The following is a 21285-nucleotide window of genomic DNA, read 5'->3' as shown; positions in this document are numbered from 1 at the left end:
TGGTCGATTCCGGGGCGTCCGCGACTATTATTTCGGATGTCATTTTTCATCTGTTAGGCATCCCACCCGGGGCCGTGCATCCGGTTTACGGGTCGTGCGTCGCTGCGAACGGGGGTAGTATGGGCATCGTGGGCCAGGTGGACGCTAAAATATCTATCGGGGATGTGTCGGCCTCGGGCGTTGTGTTGATTTCAAGATCCTTGGCAGTTCCTTGTTTATTGGGCACTGATTTCCTGGCTAAGATGCCTATTTTGATCAAAATTAATGAGAATTGTATTGAACTGCCGGGTGGCCGTCAAATTTCGTTTCTGCCGTCGCCCTGGGGGCGACCTGCTTCGGCCGTACAAGTGCAGGCGCTATCCGTGGCATCTGTTGACATTCCACCTGGCTCACAGATGCTTATTCCCTTGCGGTATCGGAAGCCCCTGCCTAGTCAGCTAGGAGCGGTTGGGATCTTGTTGTCACCTTCAGCCTCGATAACGGCCGGGTTGGCACTGGTTGGGGCACAGACCATCGTCCGGCCAGATCAATTACCGTTTTTGCAGGTGCTCAATGCGGGTACTGAAATTGTTTGCGTCCCGGCTGGCACGGTTGTGGCACATGCCACTACGGCATTTACGGCTCACGATTGTTCGCATAGCCAGGAAGTGGTTGCTGGTGTTTCCGAGCCTGTGGCTTCGGATGATCGCTGGATTGCTAGCTTATGTGACGGAAATTCTTCCCTTTCTATGGATCAACGGGGTGCGCTTCACAAATTGTTATTGACGTATTCGGATGTGTTCAGCTCCAATGATTTGGATTTGGGACGCACCTCGTTGCTTCACCATCATATTGATACAGGCGACGCTGCCCCTATTCGGTTGAATTCGCACCGAATGAGTCCCGCCGAGCGAGAACACGTTCGGGGGGCAGTGGAAGACATGTTGGCTGCGGATATTATATCGCCATCAAACAGCCCATGGGGCGCGCCTGTGGTTTTGGTTAAGAAAAAGGATGGCAAATTGCGATTCTGTGTTGACTTTCGAAAATTGAATAAGATATCGGTGGCAGATGCGTATCCCCTGCCGCGTATGGACGACTCCCTCGATGCAATGTCGGGGGCTAAGTTCTTCTCTACACTGGACCTCTCTTCGGGATTTTGGCAGCTTCCCCTTGACGAGCCCTCACGGGATAAGACCGCATTCCGTACGTCGCAGGGGTTATTTCAATTTAACTGCCTTCCGATGGGGCTGAATGCGGCCCCTGCCACATTTTAAAGGCTCATGGAGCTCGTTTTGACGGGGTTGCAGTGGGAGACATGTCTCATATATTTGGACGATATTATTGTCTTCAGCCGCACATTTGATGAACATTTAAGGCGGCTGGAGACGGTGTTCACGAGGATGCGCTCCGCGAACTTGAAATTCAAACCAAAGAAATGTCACCTACTGCAACGGTCCGTCCGTTATTTGGGGCACATCGTGAGTGCTGAGGGGGTGTCTACGGACCCGGAAAAAACGGCGTGCGTCCGAGATTGGCCAACTCCGGCCACCGTGGGGGATGTACGTCGCTTTCTGGGATTTGCCTCGTATTATCGAAGATTTGTACCGAATTTTGCGACCATCGCGAGGCCCTTGCACCTCCTTACGGGTAAGGGACGTAAGTTTGCGTGGGGACCGCCAGAAGAGGCGGCTTTTCAGAGTCTGCGTAATCTGTTGGCTACGGCCCCAACATTGGATTATCCCGATTTCGATCAACCGTTCATTCTTGATACGGACGCGAGTGACACAGGTATTGGCGCGGTGTTATCTCAGTCTAAAGGGGGCGTAGAGCGCGTCGTTGCGTATGGTAGCCGGGTCTTGTCGCCCGCGGAAACCCGCTACTGTGTCACTCGCAGGGAACTCCTAGCCGTTGTTTTTTTCCTACGTCAGTTCCGACCGTACCTGTACGGCCGTTCCTTTATCGTACGTACGGATCATGCGGCCTTGCAATATGCCCTTAAAATGGATCAACCTTCCAGCCAGCTGTCGCGTTGGTTGGACACGCTACAGGAATTTTCATTTCAAATTCACCATCGCAAAGGGGTGCGCCATGCGAACGCAGACGCACTTTCCAGATTGCCGCAGCGCTCCCCTTGCAAATGTGCGTCGGGGACACATAGATGTACGCCCAGCCTATCCCCCCCTCAGCCGCTGGTGTTGGCTGTTGAGGAGTCGGATGCTCCTGTGGAACCGGGGCCGACTGATGGGGTTTTGAATCTGCCACGGTCTGTTTGGATACGGGAGCAGATGATGGATGAGTCGTTAGTGTCCTTGCGGAAGCGATCTAAAGTGGAGATTGGGGGTCCGGTTACGGAGGGTGCGCCGGAAACCGCGATCCGAGATGGTCTGCTCATGTGGAGGGAAGGTCTCCAGGAGCGCTGGCGTCTGGTGGTGCCTGCGTCCCTGCGATACGAGTTGATTAGAACTCTCCATTGCGACACGCTATTACATCTGGGTGTGCAGAAGACCTTGTTGACGTTGCAACGTCATTATTTTTGGCATGGCATGGCGACGGATGTCGTGGGGCACGTTTGCGCGTGCCCTGATTGTGCCCGACGTAAGCCACCTAAACATCCTTATGTGCCGCCTTTACAGTCAATTCAGGTGTCTCGGGTTAATGAATTGGTGGCACTGGACATTTTGGGACCTTTCCCACCATCGGCGAGGGGTAATAAATATTTGCTGGTCGGGGTTGAGTACCTCTCCCGTTGGCCGATGGCCTGGCCGTTGCCCGACCAATCGGCCTTGGCCATTACCAACGCCTTTTTGTTCGGATACGTTATGGACAAGGGTGCGCCGGAGAGACTCCTCACGGACCAGGGCCGAAATTTCTCTTCTAAATTGTTGGCGGAAGTGTGTGCGGGCCTAGGGACTAAGAAGGTCCGGACATCCCCATACCATCCGCAAACGGATGGTATGGTTGAGCGGCTAAACCGGACATTGTCTGCCATGCTGTGCCATACGGTGAGTGAACAACAATCGGATTGGGACCTGCACATCCCGGGGGTGCTTTCGGCGTACAGGATGACTCCTCATGCGGCTACGGGTTATTCACCGTTTTACCTTATGTATGGTCGGGAAAACGTGCCGCCGATGGATGTGCAGCTGGGAACCGGTGTGAAGGGACCTTGTAAACCGCTCCCTGACTACATTCGGGACACTGTTCGCCGGGTCTCGGAGGCGCGGGAGAGTGCCCGTGTGGCTACGGCCAAAGCCCAGGCCCGGAACGAGCGGTATGCGCGGCGTTCCAAGGGGGAATGCCCCTGGAAGGTTGGGGGCCTGGCCTGGCTCCATTGCCCGCAGGTGCGGCCGGGTACCTCTCCCAAATTTCACAAACCTTGGCAAGGGCCCGTCCGCCTCATTGAGGTTCCTAACCCTCAGTCGGCGCGTGTTCAGATTGGTTCTCGCCGCTGGTTTGTTCACACGTCGCGCTTGAAACCGTATGTTGCTCCCCTACATGATGCTTCATCTCCCAATGTTGCCTTGCCGGGGTCTGTTGCTGCCGACTCTCCCCCGCCTGCGTCCATTGATCTTGCTAGAGCGCCTGTCATACCTGTTCCAGGCAGGCCGGCCTTGACACCAGAGGGGACGAGGCGCCCTGCTCGGAGGGTGCCTGCCAGATCTGCGGGAACTTCGAGCCCTGCAGCCCTTCCGACCCCGCTGCAGACACATCCGCGGGACACGCCCGAGACTGATCCTTCAGGGACACGGGACGTTGGTGGACTTCCAACAGCGACAGGGGGATTTCACCCTGTCACTCCTCAAACTCCATCACGTTCCCGTTCCGCGGGTGGGCCGCCGACCGTCCGGGACGGGCCGGCGACCCGCACACGTTCTAAATCCCTTGTGTTTCGTTGATTGTTACGTTGCATTATTGCTCTTACTGTGTATTTATTGCCTGCTTCTGCTACGTTACTTGATTATTATGTTGTGTTGATTGTTCTTACTGTTATATTGCATGCTTGGTGTTCTTTGGTGTGCAAGGGTCGGTTTCGCCCGCATTACTGTTGGTGTTGTTCAGCCGAGGTCGGCTGGGTTTTTCTCCACGGGGGAGGGTGGTGTAATGCGGGCGCGGGCGACCTTCCGGATGTGACGTCACGGAGAGGTGGAGTTAGGTGACGTGGGAGCAAGGTTAAGGTTCTTAAGGGATGAGACCGGAAGAGGAGGGGAGAGAGTGAGAGACTGGACAAGAGTAAGGCCACGTTGGGCGAAGCCAGGAAGAGTGGCACGGGCGGCCAGCGGTGGCCAGCTAAGGGAGCAGCCAGCGGAGCTGCGAGAGAAGACAGCAGTGGGGCTGCTGGAGAGAAGGCGGTTGAGGAGCTGCAGTGAACACAGCCGGCGAGGCTGTGTGTGGGAGAGGCTACGAGAGCGACGAGAGGAGAGAGAGGCTACGAGAGCGACGAGAGGAGAAACTGCAGGAGAGCAGCCAGTGGGGGGCTGCGTGAGGGTAACAGCCAGCAAGGCTACGAGAACAACGGGAGACCAACAGAGGAGCTGTTGGCGTGACGGGGTTAACAGCAGTATCAGTATCGGTATGGAAGCCTTATAGAAGGACAGCCGTGTGGGTTACGAGGAAGAACCGAATAAAGGACACCAAGCCAGACTTCGTGGTCGAGTCCTTTATTACATTGGTGTCGGAAGTGCAACGGCATGTCGAAACAAGTGAGAAAGAAAAATGTTCCAGCGCCAGCATCGGCTTCTTCGTCCGAAGACGAAGACTTCCCTCCAAACATGGATCCTGCCGGGGTGGTGGAGGAGAGCCCTGCTGAAACGAGTGCGGGGACGGGGGTTGAAGATGTAGCCGCAGTGTCAGGGCCGCCGACAACATCAGACGCTGATCTGCGATGGCTGCAGGTGGCGGAGCAACTGGAGACTCTCAAGGACGTCCTGGGCCAATTGTGTCATCTCGTCACCCCAAGGACGGCGACGGAGAGAGCGGAGAGTGCTCCACAGGCCGCCGCGGTATCTTCGCTCCCGGCGCCATCGGCCACGCGGCAGGAGGCCGCCATCTTGCGCGTTCCGCGGCGGGAAACCGCCATCTTGACCACGCCGCGGTTCGACGCCATTTTGAATTTGCCACCGGAGGAGCCATCGGCGGAGGGCGGAGTAAAGCGAAGTCGGAGTCGCCATCTCACCACGGTCAAAGAATTCGCCATTGGGGGCGACTGGAGCGCTTTCGCCTGCAGATTTTTGGCGGCGGTCCGTTCTGCGAGATGGACCGATGCTGAGGCCTTAGAAGTGTTGCCGACTCTTCTGGACGACGAATCTGTTCGTTTTTTTCGCTCCATTAAGGCCGAGAAGAAGAGGACATTATACGGAGTTTTTCAAGAAATGGCCGACGCCTACGAGCCACCTGACGACGCGCATCGGCGATTCGCTCAACGACAACGAGCGCCCGAGGAGTCGCCCGTGGCGTACAGGGGTGCGGTGCTTGACTTGGCTATGGCCGCGTATCCAGACACAACACCTGACCTGCTCGAGCCTCTCATCTTGGGCAAGATGCTCGAGCTGTCGCGGGATTTTGGGATTCCCATGCCGGTGTGCGGGCATGAGAAGCTCACCTCCCGGGCGGCGGCAAAATGTCTGGATGCACAATTCAACCTACGACGGTGGAAACAAGTCGCGGCGTGGACTGGGGGGCCCGTCGCAGAGGGTGGCACTCTGGGTTGGGACCCTACGAAGTCGGTATACGTGCCGGATGGGGGGGGCCCTCAGGAGCTGACGGCCGCCTCGGGGCCATGGTCAGGCCGCGGTGGACCGGCCTCTCGTGCTGCACCACCGATACGAGGCCGGCGCGATGCAAGGCCTGCGCGTCGGCGCAACGACCCCGATTGTTTCCGCTGCGGACGGAGGGGCCACTACGCGAAGGACTGCTGGGCCCGCATCCCGGGTCCGCCGCAACAGGAGGCCTCATCACCGGCCAAGCCGACCAAGGAACCACCGAACCAGGCAAGTCGGCACGCACCAGACACCCGGCAAGGCTTTACACCTCACCCATCACCTTCGTTGTGCGATCCTAGTGTTGTTGTTAAAGGGAGACCTTCGACGGGGCCTTGTCGCTCTGTGACGCAGTGGCGCAAATTGGCACGGAGGGTTGTCGCGGCCGCTACGGGTTCGTCCACCGTGCCGGGGTCTATACAAGGGGTGGACGTGCGCATTTTGGTCGATTCCGGGGCGTCCGCGACTATTATTTCGGATGTCATTTTTCATCTGTTAGGCATCCCACCCGGGCCGTGCGTCCGATTTACGGGTCGTGCGTCGCTGCGAACGGGGGTAATATGGGCATCGTGGGCCAGGTGGACGCTAAAATATCTATCGGGGATGTGTCGGCCTCGGGCGTTGTGTTGATTTCAAGATCCTTGGCAGTTCCTTGTTTATTGGGCACTGATTTCCTGGCTAAGATGCCTATTTTGATCAAAATTAATGAGAATTGTATTGAACTGCCGGGTGGCCGTCAAATTTCGTTTCTGCCGTCGCCCTAGGGGCGACCTGCTTCGGCCGTACAAGTGCAGGCGCTATCCGTGGCATCTGTTGACATTCCACCTGGCTCACAGATGCTTATTCCCTTGCGGTATCGGAAGCCCCTGCCTAGTCAGCTAGGAGCGGTTGGGATCTTGTTGTCACCTTCAGCCTCGATAACGGCCGGGTTGGCGCTGGTTGGGGCACAGACCATCGTCCGGCCAGATCAATTACCGTTTTTGCAGGTGCTCAATGCGGGTACTGAAATTGTTTGCGTCCCGGCTGGCACGGTTGTGGCACATGCCACTACGGCATTTATGGCTCACGATTGTTCGCATAGCCAGGAAGTGGTTGCTGGTGTTTCCGAGCTTGGGGGCTTCGGATGATCGCTGGATTGCTAGCTTATGTGACGGAAATTCTTCCCTGTCTATGGATCAACGGGGTGCGCTTCACAAATTGTTATTGACGTATTCGGATGTGTTCAGCTCCAATGATTTGGATTTGGGACGCACCTCGTTGCTTCACCATCATATTGATACAGGCGACGCTACCCCTATTCGGTTGAATTCGCACCAAATGAGTCCCGCCGAGCTAGAACACGTTCGGGGGGCAGTGGAAGACATGTTGGCTGCGGATATTATATCGCCATCAAACAGTCCATGGGGCGCGCCTGTGGTTTTGGTTAAGAAAAAGGATGGCAAATTGCGATTCTGTGTTGACTTTCGAAAATTGAATAAGATATCGGTGGCAGATGCGTATCCCCTGCCGCGTATGGACGACTCCCTCGACGCATTGTCGGGGGCTAAGTTCTTCTCTACACTGGACCTCTCTTCGGGATTTTGGCATCTTCCCCTTGACGAGCCCTCACGGGAGAAAACCGCATTTCGTACGTCGCAGGGGTTATTTCAATTTAACTGCCTTCCGATGGGGCTGAATGCGGCCCCTGCCACATTTCAAAGGCTCATGGAGCTCGTTTTGACGGGGTTGCAGTGGGAGACATGTCTCATATATTTGGACGATATTATTGTCTTCAGCCGCACATTTGATGAACATTTAAGGCGGCTGGAGACGGTGTTCACGAGGATGCGCTCCGCGAACTTGAAATTCAAACCAAAGAAATGTCACCTACTGCAACGGTCCGTCCGTTATTTGGGGCACATCGTGAGTGCTGAGGGGGTGTCTACGGACCCGGAAAAAACGGCGTGCGTCCGAGATTGGCCAACTCCGGCCACCGTGGGGGATGTACGTCGCTTTCTGAGATTTGCCTCGTATTATCGAAGATTTGTACCGAATTTTGCGACCATCGCGAGGCCCTTGCACCTCCTTACGGGTAAGGGATGTAAGTTTGTGTGGGGACCGCCAGAAGAGGCGGCCTTTATTGTGTATGTACCCCCTTTTTATTTTTTTTATATTATTTTTTTTAAAGAATTATTCTGCCATCATATATAATATTGTTTTTTTAATAGACACGGGGCAACGTGGAACGAACACGCCCCCACACTTCCACAGATGCGCGCATACCTCAATTCAAAGGAAAGACGGCATGAAAGAGGGTAATCAAGGTCATAAACCCCCCGAATTTCACACAAGAGGAACAAGGGAGGGGGGAACGGCAGGCGGGGGGTTGGAATGACACCCTCTCGTAAAAAGCCTTGCAGGGCCGGGCACCACGGAGGAAGAGATGGTTATGTTCTTAACAAAGAAACAGCATTGACGACAAAAAGCACATACGGGTCTTTGAACCATGTTAGATGCACAAGTACCAACTTAGCCATGAAGATTAAGCAAACAGTATCCATCCTTACTCCAATTGGAAATCAGACTACAGTCTGCACCAGAATCGCGACTCATCATTGTTAATTAAATACTGACATTATTTACCTTTAAAGGATTTCTACACTGCCGGGCCGAAGCATCGAAGAACAATTATGGCATCTATTTCGCTCCAAAACAAAGATCCCTAGCCGGGATATCAGATTAAATAATCACAAGAAGTCAAATAATAAGTACGGAATTAAAGTAGAAGAGGAATCCAGGGCGGAGAAGGCTCTCAAAATTAACCAAACACAACAACCCATGGGAAGCGAGCAACACGGCCGTCTTTGTCTTTCCGAGAGGATCTCCACACGCAGGCACAAAGCTAGGAAATGACACCCATAAAGGGGGCAATGGCTCAAAGGAAATTAACACGTCTTCGAAGATCAATAAATAAAAGCATGCGCCGGGTGCTTCCACCGTGGAAACAACCGTCTTTGTCTTCCCACAACACGGACAGGAAAAAAATTGCACACGCGAGGAAATAACATTTCCATGAGAGATCGGGTCACGATGAAACATCGTGAACACGGTTTCGGCATTAACTTGGGCATAACAACCAAGCAGCAAATAAGTCGCATTTCAACTTCCAAACCAAAACAACTTAAGCTGTGTAAGACAAAAGATATGATCCCCGAGCAAGGGAGGGAATAATTAAGCTCGCTTAACGCGTAGGTTTTCGCGACAAATATTATTCAGTAACAAAACATGGATTTGAATGTTTTTTTTATATATAACTCGACGCGAATCATCGGTCTGGCTAATGGATAACTTCGGTGGCGCCGTCACGAGGCACCCCCACCCCTTTCTTCCAGAACGACACAGCTGTGTCTTCAAAGCTAATAAACACACGGACAAACACGCACGCGAAACACACGGACGGACACACACACAACGAACACAGATGGTTCAGCCCACAGGAGGGTTTTATGACAGCCTTTGAACAACTCGGGAAACTGAGTGGAATTTCCAGATATAAACCGAAGAAAAATCCATTCAAAGCAGATCATCCGGGCCACGAGGCCCAACTCGTCGCCAGGGCTTCGACTCCACCACAGATCGTCAAGAAGTTTTCGTCATCCAGAATGGCGAGGTTCGCGGAGTAGCGACGCGTAGCTACAAGCCGAGGTCTGCACCACCTGAGAAGAATCGCTACCCTGAGTCGCAGAGCTGCGAGTGAAGCCAACAAAGACGCCAACGTCCACCCTGCCACGAACGAAGCATCGCTCCTCGTCAGAGTGACGACCAGCGAACAACCCGCAGGAAAGGCGGAGATCGCTGAACGAGCGCCACTGTGCGCCACCGTGCGCCACCGTGCGCCACCTTGCGCCACCGTGCGCCACCGTGCGCCACCTTGCGCCACCGTGCGCCACCGTGCGCCACCGTGCGACAACGAGCGACACCCGGATCGACCAGCATCAACCAAAACCGACTCGTCATCCCGCCGTGGAGAAAAAGAGTCAAAGTCTTCTGAACGAGCGCCGCCGCTCACCTCACAGCGGAGAAAGTCTCAGCTGCCGCTCGCACAGACAGCAGAGAGGTCGTATCGCTCCCCACATACAGACTCAAGGAAACAGAGGAAATCTTGTCAAACCAGTTCCTTTGTCAAAGAGTCTCGCCGAAGAATTAATTAAAACAGAGCCAGATTAGCTCTCCCGCAACACGCCCTCACCCACCAGTATATACATACACTTTCGCCTTTGGTATACAATAAGTGCTTTTTATTACCGCAAAATGAAGTGTGTCATGCTTGTTTCAAACTCGGCCAGTCGCCGATTGTGATCGATACATGGGCGAACTAATGAGATGCCTGGTTGTTAGGAGGGTTTTTTTTTTTAGTCATAGTCTCGCAAATGCATAAGTGTTTATTCATTCATTTTAGTCAAATGCATAATATCGTAATTGCATAAGAATTTTAGTTATTCATATTAATCGAATGCATGATATCGCAAATGCATAAGTGTTTGGTTATTCATGAATTATTGGCGCATGTTTGACCTGCATGATAGAATGTCGCATGCTTGTTAGAATAAAATTGCTTCACACCAACTGTTCGAGTGCTTCTTTCCAAGTCCATGCAAAACTGTCTTATTCATAAGAGCTGTTACCTGCGATGAGATATGAAAATGGAGACCTAAAATATTATAACACACACTAGGATAATCGGTAAACGTTTAATTGATGATAATCGTGTTATCCTGATTGATATAACTCTGGATAAACGAAGCTGAGCCTAATTATCACAACTGCACACATTAACATAATCGCAAGCTTCCGCATAAATTACTACGATTATCTCCGTGATTATCATAATTTATGCATATAATTACACGCATTATCATAATTAATGCACGTTAACACACACACTATCATAATTAATGCGATTTGCGCATTTTTCGGAAAATTATTAATTTTTATTATTTTTATCAAAATTTCATAACCCAACACATACAACACCTTTCAGAGTCTGCGTAATCTGTTGGCTACGGCCCCAACATTGGATTATCCCGATTTCGATCAACCGTTCATTCTTGATACGGACGCGAGTGACACAGGTATTGGCGCGGTGTTATCTCAGTCTAAAGGGGGCGTAGAGCGCGTCGTTGCGTATGGTAGCCGGGTCTTGTCGCCCGCGGAAACCCGCTACTGTGTCACTCGCAGGGAACTCCTAGCCGTTGTTTTTTTCCTACGTCAGTTCCGACCGTACCTGTACGGCCGTTCCTTTATCGTACGTACGGATCATGCGGCCTTGCAATATGCCCTTAAAGTGGATCAACCTTCCGGCCAGCTGTCGCGTTGGTTGGACACGCTACAGGAATTTTCATTTCAAATTCACCATCGCAAAGGGGTGCGCCATGCGAACGCAGACGCACTTTCCAGATTGCCGCAGCGCTCCCCTTGCAAATGTGCGTCGGGGACGCATAGATGTACGCCCAGCCTATCCCCCCCTTAGCCGCTGGTGTTGGCTGTTGAGGAGTCGGATGCTCCTGTGGAACCGGGGCCGACTGATGGGGTTTTGAATCTGCCACGGTCTGTTTGGATACGGGAGCAGATGATGGATGAGTCGTTAGTGTCCTTGCGGAAGCGATCTAAAGTGGAGATTGGGGGTCCGGTTACGGAGGGTGCGCCGGAAACCGCGATCCGAGATGGTCTGCTCATGTGGAGGGAAGGTCTCCAGGAGCGCTGGCATCTGGTGGTGCCTGCGTCCCTGCGATACGAGTTGATTAGAACTCTCCATTGCGACACGCTATTACATCTGGGTGTGCAGAAGACCTTGTTGACGTTGCAACGTCATTATTTTTGGCATGGCATGGCGACGGATGTCGTGGGGCACGTCCGCGCGTGCCCTGATTGTGCCCGACGTAAGCCACCTAAACATCCTTATGTGCCGCCTTTACAGTCAATTCAGGTGTCTCGGGTTAATGAATTGGTGGCACTGGACATTTTGGGACCTTTCCCACCATCGGCGAGGGGTAATAAATATTTGCTGGTCGGGGTTGAGTACCTCTCCCGTTGGCCGTTGCCCGACCAATCGGCCTTGGCCATTACCAACGCCTTTTTGTTCGGATACGTTATGGACAAGGGTGCGCCGGAGAGACTCCTCACGGACCAGGGCCGAAATTTCTCTTCTAAATTGTTGGCGGAAGTGTGTGCGGGCCTAGGGACTAAGAAGGTCCGGACATCCCCATACCATCCGCAAACCATACCATCCGCAAACGGATGGTATGGTTGAGCGGCTAAACCGGACATTGTCTGCCATGCTGTGCCATACGGTGAGTGAACAACAATCGGATTGGGACCTGCACATCCCGGGGGTGCTTTCGGCGTACAGGATGACTCCTCATGCGGCTACAGGTTATTCGCCGTTTTACCTTATGTATGGTCGGGAAAACGTGCCGCCGATGGATGTGCAGCTGGGAACCGGTGTGAAGGGACCTTGTAAACCGCTCCCTGACTACATTCGGGACACTGTTCGCCGGGTCTCGGAGGCGCGGGAGAGTGCCCGTGTGGCTACGGCCAAAGCCCAGGCCCGGAACGAGCGGTATGCGCGGCGTCTAAAGGGGGAATGCCCCTGGAAGGTTGGGGACCTGGCCTGGCTCCATTGCCCGCAGGTGCGGCCGGGTACCTCTCCCAAATTTCACAAACCTTGGCAAGGGCCCGTCCGCCTCATTGAGGTTCCTAACCCTCAGTCGGCGCGTGTTCAGATTGGTTCTCGCCGCTGGTTTGTTCACACGTCGCGCTTGAAACCGTATGTTGCTCCCCTACATGATGCTTCATCTCCCAATGTTGCCTTGCCGGGGTCTGTTGCTGCCGACTCTCCCCCGCCTGCGTCCATTGATCTTGCTAGAGCGCCTGTCATACCTGTTCCAGGCAGGCCGTCCTTGACACCAGAGGGGACGAGGCGCCCTGCTCGGAGGGTGCCTGCCAGATCTGCGGGAACTTCGAGCCCTGCAGCCCTTCCGACCCCGCTGCAGACACATCCGCGGGACACGCCCGAGACTGATCCTTCAGGGACACGGGACGTTGGTGGACTTCCAACAGCGACAGGGGGATTTCACCCTGTCACTCCTCAAACTCCATCACGTTCCCGTTCCGCGGGTGGGCCGCCGACCGTCCGGGACGGGCCGGCGACCCGCACACGTTCTAAATCCCTTGTGTTTCGTTGATTGTTACGTTGCATTATTGCTCTTACTGTGTATTTATTGCCTGCTTCTGCTACGTTACTTGATTATTATGTTGTGTTGATTGTTCATACTGTTATATTGCATGCTTGGTGTTCTTTGGTGTGCAAGGGTCGGTTTCGCCCGCATTACTGTTGGTGTTGTTCAGCCGAGGTCGGCTGGGTTTTTCTCCACGGGGGAGGGTGGTGTAATGCGGGCGCGGGCGACCTTCCGGATGTGACGTCACGGAGAGGTGGAGTTAGGTGACGTGGGAGCAAGGTTAAGGTTTTTAAGGGATGAGACCGGAAGAGGAGGGGAGAGAGTGAGAGACTGGACAAGAGTAAGGCCACGTTGGGCGAAGCCAGGAAGAGTGGCACGGGCGGCCAGCGGTGGCCAGCTAAGGGAGCAGCCAGCGGAGCTGCGAGAGAAGACAGCAGTGGGGCTGCTGGAGAGAAGGCGGTTGAGGAGCTGCAGTGAACACAGTCGGCGAGGCTGTGTGTGGGAGAGGCTACGAGAGCGACGAGAGGAGAGAGAGGCTACGAGAGCAACGAGAGGAGAAACTGCAGGAGAGCAGCCAGTGGGGGGCTGCGTGAGGGTAACAGCCAGCAAGGCTACGAGAACAACGGGAGACCAAACAGAGGAGCTGTTGGCGTGACGGGGTTAACAGCAGTATCAGTATCGGTATGGAAGCCTTATAGAAGGACAGCCGTGTGGGTTACGAGGAAGAACCGAATAAAGGACACCAAGCCAGACTTCGTGGTCGAATCCTTTATTACATATGCAACACAATTACTTCAGTTCACACAAATCAAAAAATGTGGTGATATAAAATCATCTTAGCAATCGTGTACAGATATACTGGATGTGTGACAGTGCAAATCAAATACATGACAAATTTACATCCATTTTCAGTCTTGCTACATGAATCTGGGCTGTAAACTATGCAAGGCGCTGTCCAACCAAGTTCCTACCTGCCCACTCCGAAGGAACGTGTTGAAACGGAACAAACTTTTCCGTTTAAGATTGGGTCATTAACACAAGTTTGGGAAGCATTTCAAATACCGTTGTTCGACGAAGAACCTCCACACCCAGTTGGCAAATATCCCTTGGAGACTGAGCAAATACATCGGTGGTTTTATTCTTCGTCTGGAGAGATTTGTTACCTATGAAACATAAACTCTTTAAATATTTACGCGACCTTCGAGTAATGTTATCACCCGAAATTTGTTTTCTTCGAAACTATTATCGAGGTGTCAAGACATCCGGTGGTTGAATGTGCACCTACCGTCGCTTGCCCATTTAGAAAATTGTGGCTGATATTGCCGACATACAAATTTAGTCCAAAACTGGGATATTCATCAGTTGATTAGCACTGGCCCAAAATGACAAGTGGCCATCAACATACATGATTCTTTAAGTTATCAAATACGACGGAGGTTCCCGACACATCCATGAAGTTTTAACCTAGTTTCATTCGTCACAAAATACCATCAAACTCCCAGGTGCGTTCATTAACTAAGTGTCATCAATCACCCATTCACTGCTCAATTACAGCCAGAGCAGCAGAAGCATCTATATCCTCGATTACACTACCATTGTACCACCTTGCCTGTGATGAAAAGGGGTTGAAACACATTTCTGCGGAGGGAGCTGGTAGGAACGTTGGGTTGCTCGGTCAATGGCCAGGGTCATCGGCGGCATGGTGTATTCCGCAAATATGGCCGACTGAGGGCGGGCACAAGCCGGCGTGAGTAGGTTAAACGTTGAGTTTTATAAGGGCACCATGGAGTGACCAGCCCCTCCCCACCCAGCCCCACCCTCCCCACCCAGCCCCACCCCTCCCAGCCTCACCCTGCACGACGGATACAATAATCCCCTGTGGGAAGGTGTAACCAGGTTCATACCAGTAATTAGACCAAGTAGCATCAGCAAACAAGTCGCGATTCATAAGAAATGTCAATGCAGCTGCTGATTGCAGGTGCTGTAATTGTGTAGCGTCGGAAATACATTGCACACGCCGCCCTATGTATACTCACCTGTAGTTGCGGGCACGGGTCTGTAGGGGGTGTCACCCTGAGACAGAGAGAGAGGGCCGGACCGTTGAGAGGCCGAGTTCCCCCCCCCCCGACCTCAGGTGAGGGGTTGGGGGGTTATTTCAGAGCCCCCTGGAAGGTTCCAGAAAGGGGGCGGTACCGGGGGCGAAGAGTCCCCGAGGTGGGTATAAAAGACGGACCTCAGGACTGCTGGAGGCAGTGATCTGAAGACGAAGACTGAAGACCAGCTTAGGTTAGGACGCTGGGAACCCGGGACCCGACCTCCTTTTAAGGGCCGGGGCCGAGCGCGGGCCAGTGGTCGAGACCCGCACCTTGGCTGGGTCGTGTCAGCAAAGCCTCCCCTAGGTCACCCTTAGCCGGAGGAATCAGAGCCCGTAGTCCCAGTGAGAGGGCACGTCAGACCGGAGGCCATACCTCCCCAGGTAGCGGGGATAAAGGGGCCTTGTGTTACAATATTTCAATAAACAGTGTTGCCTCTAAGCTACATCTCCGGTCTCCGTGGGAACCCACTACTATTGAATAACAAGCATGAGACTCAATGGAATCTTATTGGATCTTAAAGGAAGTAAATTTAATTGATTTGCAAGTGTTATCTACATCAACGAGGCTGTGTAGAATGTAGCTTTTGTTAAATTTTGCTAAATAATTGTTGTAAATTACATTTAAATAAGAACAGGAACCTATGGAGGCCAATTTCAACACAAAGTTGATTTTTCAAAGCAAGTAAACATTACAGTTCATGCTAAGAACAATTCCCATATTGTACCAGGTGTTCAACTGGCTTCATTGTTTCCCGCACCTCCTATGAGCAGTTGGCTACATACGGTGCAAAAATTCAACCTATATGAGAAATTTAAATGTTGCAACAGGATTCCCACATGTCCTCTTCCTATGCTCGTTGTGAATACTAGTCACTAAAACACATATAAAATTACCCTCAAAGATAAAGAAAACATTAATTTATTATTAAAACATTTGTATTCATTGGAGGCAATTGTCAATTTCTGATTTAAAAAAACGGCACCACAACTTACACCACCATCAACTCCACATAAATAGCACCACAAATATGGCATTTACCTGAATTATTTACAAAGAACCTATCTATGCAACACAATTACTTCAGTTCACACAAATCAAAAAATGTGGTGATAAAATCATCTTAGCAATCGTGTACAGATATACTGGATGTGTGACAGTGCAAATACATGACAAATTTACATCCATTTTCAGTCTTGCTACATGAATCTGGGCTGTAAACTATGCAAGGCAGCACCATACTTGATAGCCTTGATTGGCACACTTGCAGATTGATGGTAAAAATATTGAGACACGTTTTCATGAATAACCATTTTTACAGGGAGATTTTGAAATAATCACAGGATTGCAAAGAATTATGACGGCAACAAAATGATGTGGTCTACATAACTACTATTAACATTGCTCTGCATTATATTCGGTTATCAAACAAACCAGGTTGAAAATGCAGTAATTTAAACAAGTTAGGTGGCAAATTGGGTTCCCCGTATTTTACTATATTTTACTGGCTTTGCTCATTTTTATGTGAAATTTTATGCAATTTTAGTTTTAATACCAATCGACTATCTTTTGTAGAACTAACACATACACCACAAACATGTTATTTAGTCATGGTGACAACCTACAACATTAACTCTGCATATAGAGCATTGCAGTGAAAGATGTTTGGCCTTTGAGTGTGAGCATAGGGGTCATATTACTCCAACAGCCAGGTAGCCCCAGGACACACTACCATTAATGCAATGCAGTATCAACAGCAGATGGAGTGCTCGATATTTCATGCTCCAGCTATAGGGAAGGAACTGCCTGCCAGATTGACCTCATCGTTTGAATGAACCCACACCACTACAGCCATTGCAAAGCATTAGGTGTGGTGACAACACAACCCAGGAGAGAGGCTAAAGAGGTGAAGAGGCACTGCTTAAAAGTAGAATGCAGTGCCCAGGGTAAAACAATGAACACCTTGCCTTTTGGTATGTTTTAGCTCTCACATTCACAATTATCCATGTATAATGCATTATTTTCTTATTCTTTCTAAAACCACACTTTTTATGATGAGGAGCCAATGTTATCTGCCTGTCATTTGATAGGGTATCTGAATACACGACACATATGGGTATGTTTTTGTGTGCTTAGGAAAGGTAAATCTCATGTGCAGCTTTTGATAAGCTTTTTTGCAACGCTGCCATGAATCCTTTGGTAAAACCCCATCCATTTAAACAATTTTCTCCACGTGGCATTCAATATGCCCGTCTTCATTCGGCCTTGCTGTTTTTAGTCTCGGCTACCAGTCAAGGGATTGGAGGACAAGTTGGTAAAAGTAGGTCAAGATGTGGCACGTGGTACAAACACCAAGGGATGGTAGGAGTAGAAGAAGTGCACCATCCAGGGAGCTCATCTGCGCAAGACAGGCAGGCCATAGAGGATGGGAGCTGCCCCAATGAGGAACTTGAGGCGTGGCGCCTGGCGTGCATGGACCATGTGCTCGCTGATGGAAGCTCCAGGTGGTGCACTCAGCCACGTGCGCAGCAGTGCCTCCATGTAGCGGTCAATGTCGCGGTCCGTGACATCCCACAGGTTCCCCAGAATACAAGGACTGCACACAGACGAAGGGGTATGAGGTGGCATGCAAAGTATGTTTTTAAAACTGTTTACATTAACAGCATGGCTGCTTAAGCAGGTAATTGGTTATCACTCGTGCTAATGGTAACCTTCAACAAGTCATGGAAATTCCAGATTACTATCGTGGAGGTGAGCCTCTCCATAATGCGACTTGACTTCCCACGAACTGGCACTTAATATATCGACCTCTGATAAATAACACACTATTTTATGTTGCTCCATAAAATGCAAGTGTGCACAGTGGCACAGTAATTAGTGCACTGAGCTACAATCTTGGCCATCTGGGCTTGATTCCCAGTTATGAACATCAGTGGAAATTAGTGTGTGAACCTGTACTAGGCCTGCCATAGTTAAAGTCAGCCCTATATTGGCACCGAGTACAGTGTCAGCATCAGCACTGGGGACACAAATTTGTCTGGGAAAGTTGCTGGCCACTGCCACTGCCATCATGTGCTTGTTGCCCTTATTAGATGTGTATTATTATGAACACTTGCTCCAATAGTCTGTAAGGCTACAGGGAAGAGTATATTTTCCATGTCACGTGCCCTCACCAGCCGGCCATGATGTAGTTGAGGGCAATGCCCGAGGCCTCTAGGGTGCCCCGCATCGCCAGAGCTCCGCTGCTGCAACCGAAGAGTAGTGACACAGCACGGCAGTCGAGCCGCGGAATCGCGTGTGGCTTGAAGATCTGGGCTCCCGCCCCATGTCCTGCGTAACTGCACACGTGGGACGAGATGCACATTTGTAATGTGGAATTGTGATGTGGCCTGTCAATCTTACAGCTACACTCTGCTGTACTTTTGAACTTCGCACAAGGAAGGTGTGTTCCCAAAAAACATTTAATTGAAGTCAAATGGAAAGAAAAAAAACCTTCGACTTCATACTCATTACAAAGGCCTTATGCTCACTACCATAAATTCACTTCAACTAAATATTGCACTTACCATGCAATGCTGTTTCTAAAGAATTACCTCTTGACTGAATTTTACTAAAGTTTCAGGGCAAAGTTCAATTTCAAATATAATCCAACCCTAACTCATACTGAATGACCCCGACATGTTTGAGCATTTAAGCACTGCATTGTGGGCATATTTTTGGGGGAAATGATTTGCTTTGATCATAATCCGAGAAACAAAACAGTCTCGCAAAGTATCCTGCTGCTGAATGCACAAACACATGTACATTACACTGTCACGCATTTCATTACAAAGTGTCAGTGTATTGTGTGCAGTGTAGCATTGCAAGTTATTATACAAGGCTTTGGATAATTCTTACATGTACAGGTCCTTCTTGGTAAGAACTTCCTGGAGCTTCTCTGCTGTTGGGACCTTTCCTATCACACCCTCCCAGTCCTTTTCACTGCAGACCCATGAAATTCAAGTTTCGAGGGAGAGAACGGGACAAACAACAAATCATCATCAATATCATGACTGGTTACAGACAATGGCAACACACAAGTTGAAAAGTTATAAAAGCCTAATACAATACAGAAAGCATACGTGTAATTTTTCATCACATTAAACACTATAATGAAAAAGTAAATACATATTTTATTTTAAAAGTGACAGCTTCAAAATATGCACTAAACTAAACTCAAATTAACAACGAACCTTTCAAACCAGTCCCGGAAAGTGCTCTCCGTGCTGGACAAATTGGCTTGTGGATTGAGCAGGTAGAATGTGTTCCGCACGTCCACTTTGGCATTAAAAACATTACTCTTCACGTACTGGGATAAAGACATAAAAACAAAATATATGTTAACACATTGGAGTTTGTAAGCTGCTATATTGATTACGTTTATTAATGTACAAATAGTGATATCAGCGCTCGGGGGGGGGGGGGGGGGCATGTGACACCTTGGTGGTGAGCGCAGAAGCGAGGAGGAAGGCCAAAGAGGGCATGCGTGTGACGCTGCTCGCTCGCAGTAGGGGAATGTTCTCCCAAGGCAGCTTCTGCAGGTTCTGTGGACATATGTGCGTGCGTACAGATAAGCTTGTGCACCACAAACACACAACACTCAGACATTTATGCATGCGTAAAACACACAAATATATTAAATTGTGCACCGTAATGCACCTGTTCTGTGCTCATTATTGCAGCTGTTATTAGAAAGCATAGTAGTTTTTCCTGCACTGAAATTGAAAAAACCGTCGGAATTTTTTTAAATAAATACCATTTTGTTTTTTTCTGTATTCTCTTTTTATTAATATTGGGCAGACAATTATTTTCCTAACTGTATCCAAATATCACTGCGAGAGACAAGCTGAAACACTGGCTGTGCTACCTGGATCTCAAGATGACCCACCCACACCGAACACAGGGTGGGGGGTAAGGTTACTGGAGAACGTGAAGCACACCAATTATGCGTGGTTTCGTATGTACACCAAACTCACACCAGTCAGGATCATTGGAGACTGGTAGTACTGACTACAGGATAGCAAGTGGCCATTTGATATATGCAATAACATTTTAATTGTTAATTTAACAAGATCTGGCTATTAGTGTGATGGGGTTAAAGCCGCATTATTGAATTCACAAAGGATTGCTGTGACACCACGGGGAGGAAACAAATTTAGTTGTTTCCTCAACCTCAAATGGGCACTGGAGTGCTCATCTCTGTTAATGGGCCCAAGATAGTGATGGAATTTTATATTCATTTGGTAAGTGCCAGTCACTCCAAAAGACAATAATGCTCAACATCGCTCATTTTGTCTGCCTCGAATTAATAAAGGTTCAAAGTTGTCCATGAATGTGAAATAAGCACTATTGTCACCTAGGTTATCTAGAATCCACAGGAATATACAACTTAAGGTCTTCTACCTTTCGGGAAATTATAAATCGGTCACCTATGTTATTGGGGAGGTGATTACTTGTGCCTTGTTAAGCGTAATGATACTATTAATTTTCATGTGTTCTTGATAAATTCAGTCGGCGGTGCCGAGATGAGAATGTTCAACTCACGATTGGAAGGTTACAAATTCAAACCTGAGTTGGGGGTCAACACGGATCAATATTTATGTGGACACGAGTGGCTACATTCAGTGAGACCGGACTCCAACATGGGAATGTGACATTTCCAACACTGGCTGATAGCCACCTTTGGGGAGCATTGCATATTTTGCGCTCGAAGTACTATTATTTTCAAAAAAATAAAAGCACTACAGTCTACCTGCATCTCTCAAGCCCATATCCATCAGATGACCCAGAAACGTAGATGACAAACTGCTGATGTTGAGATTCAACACCGATTAAAATGGTCTGCGATGTCCTGTATAAGGCAGTCAACTACGAGCAGCAGTTTAATCCCTGTCTGCTGCATCAGTGACAAAACCAGCATGAGTGTGATGCGCAAGGCTGAGTTTCAGTGACCACACAGCCACCTTGTCCAGGATGAGGACGGTGGAGCCTGGATGCTGGGTGGTGCTAGTAGTGGCGGCGGCAGCAGCAATGCGGGTACTGCGGATGCGGGCAACAGCCTCCTGCAGCCTCGGCAGGAAGTGCTCATGGGGACACAGAGCATCGGCAAGTGAACGCAGCTTCTTCTTGCTCAAGCTGTCAGCCCCGGACAAGACCACCTGCACTCACGTGCGCAGTCACGCGACCAAGCAATGCAGA

The 21285-nt window shown here is 50.4% G+C and overlaps 1 protein-coding gene across 1 annotated transcript in view; it reads right to left on the bottom strand.

The window, feature by feature from the left end:
- Positions 1–15953: 15953 nt before the first annotated feature.
- The window catches only part of ESPL1 (extra spindle pole bodies like 1, separase), a 40023-nt gene continuing 34691 nt past the window's right edge, over positions 15954–21285 (bottom strand). Inside the window, exons 24-29 of the mRNA XM_061576608.1 lie at positions 21051–21245; positions 19527–19631; positions 19281–19396; positions 18946–19029; positions 18222–18386; positions 15954–17644 (exon numbers count right to left, since the gene is read on the bottom strand). Coding sequence (XP_061432592.1) covers positions 17443–17644; positions 18222–18386; positions 18946–19029; positions 19281–19396; positions 19527–19631; positions 21051–21245 — 867 coding nt within the window. The 3' untranslated portion in view covers positions 15954–17442. The remainder of the gene's footprint in view (positions 17645–18221; positions 18387–18945; positions 19030–19280; positions 19397–19526; positions 19632–21050; positions 21246–21285) is intronic.

Source organism: Lethenteron reissneri, chromosome 7 (genome assembly GCF_015708825.2).
Source record: "Lethenteron reissneri isolate LAM-NWPU_2019-01 chromosome 7, ASM1570882v1, whole genome shotgun sequence".
NCBI classification, from domain to species: domain Eukaryota; kingdom Metazoa; phylum Chordata; class Hyperoartia; order Petromyzontiformes; family Petromyzontidae; genus Lethenteron; species Lethenteron reissneri.
This window is presented reverse-complemented; position numbering and strand designations above follow the sequence as displayed.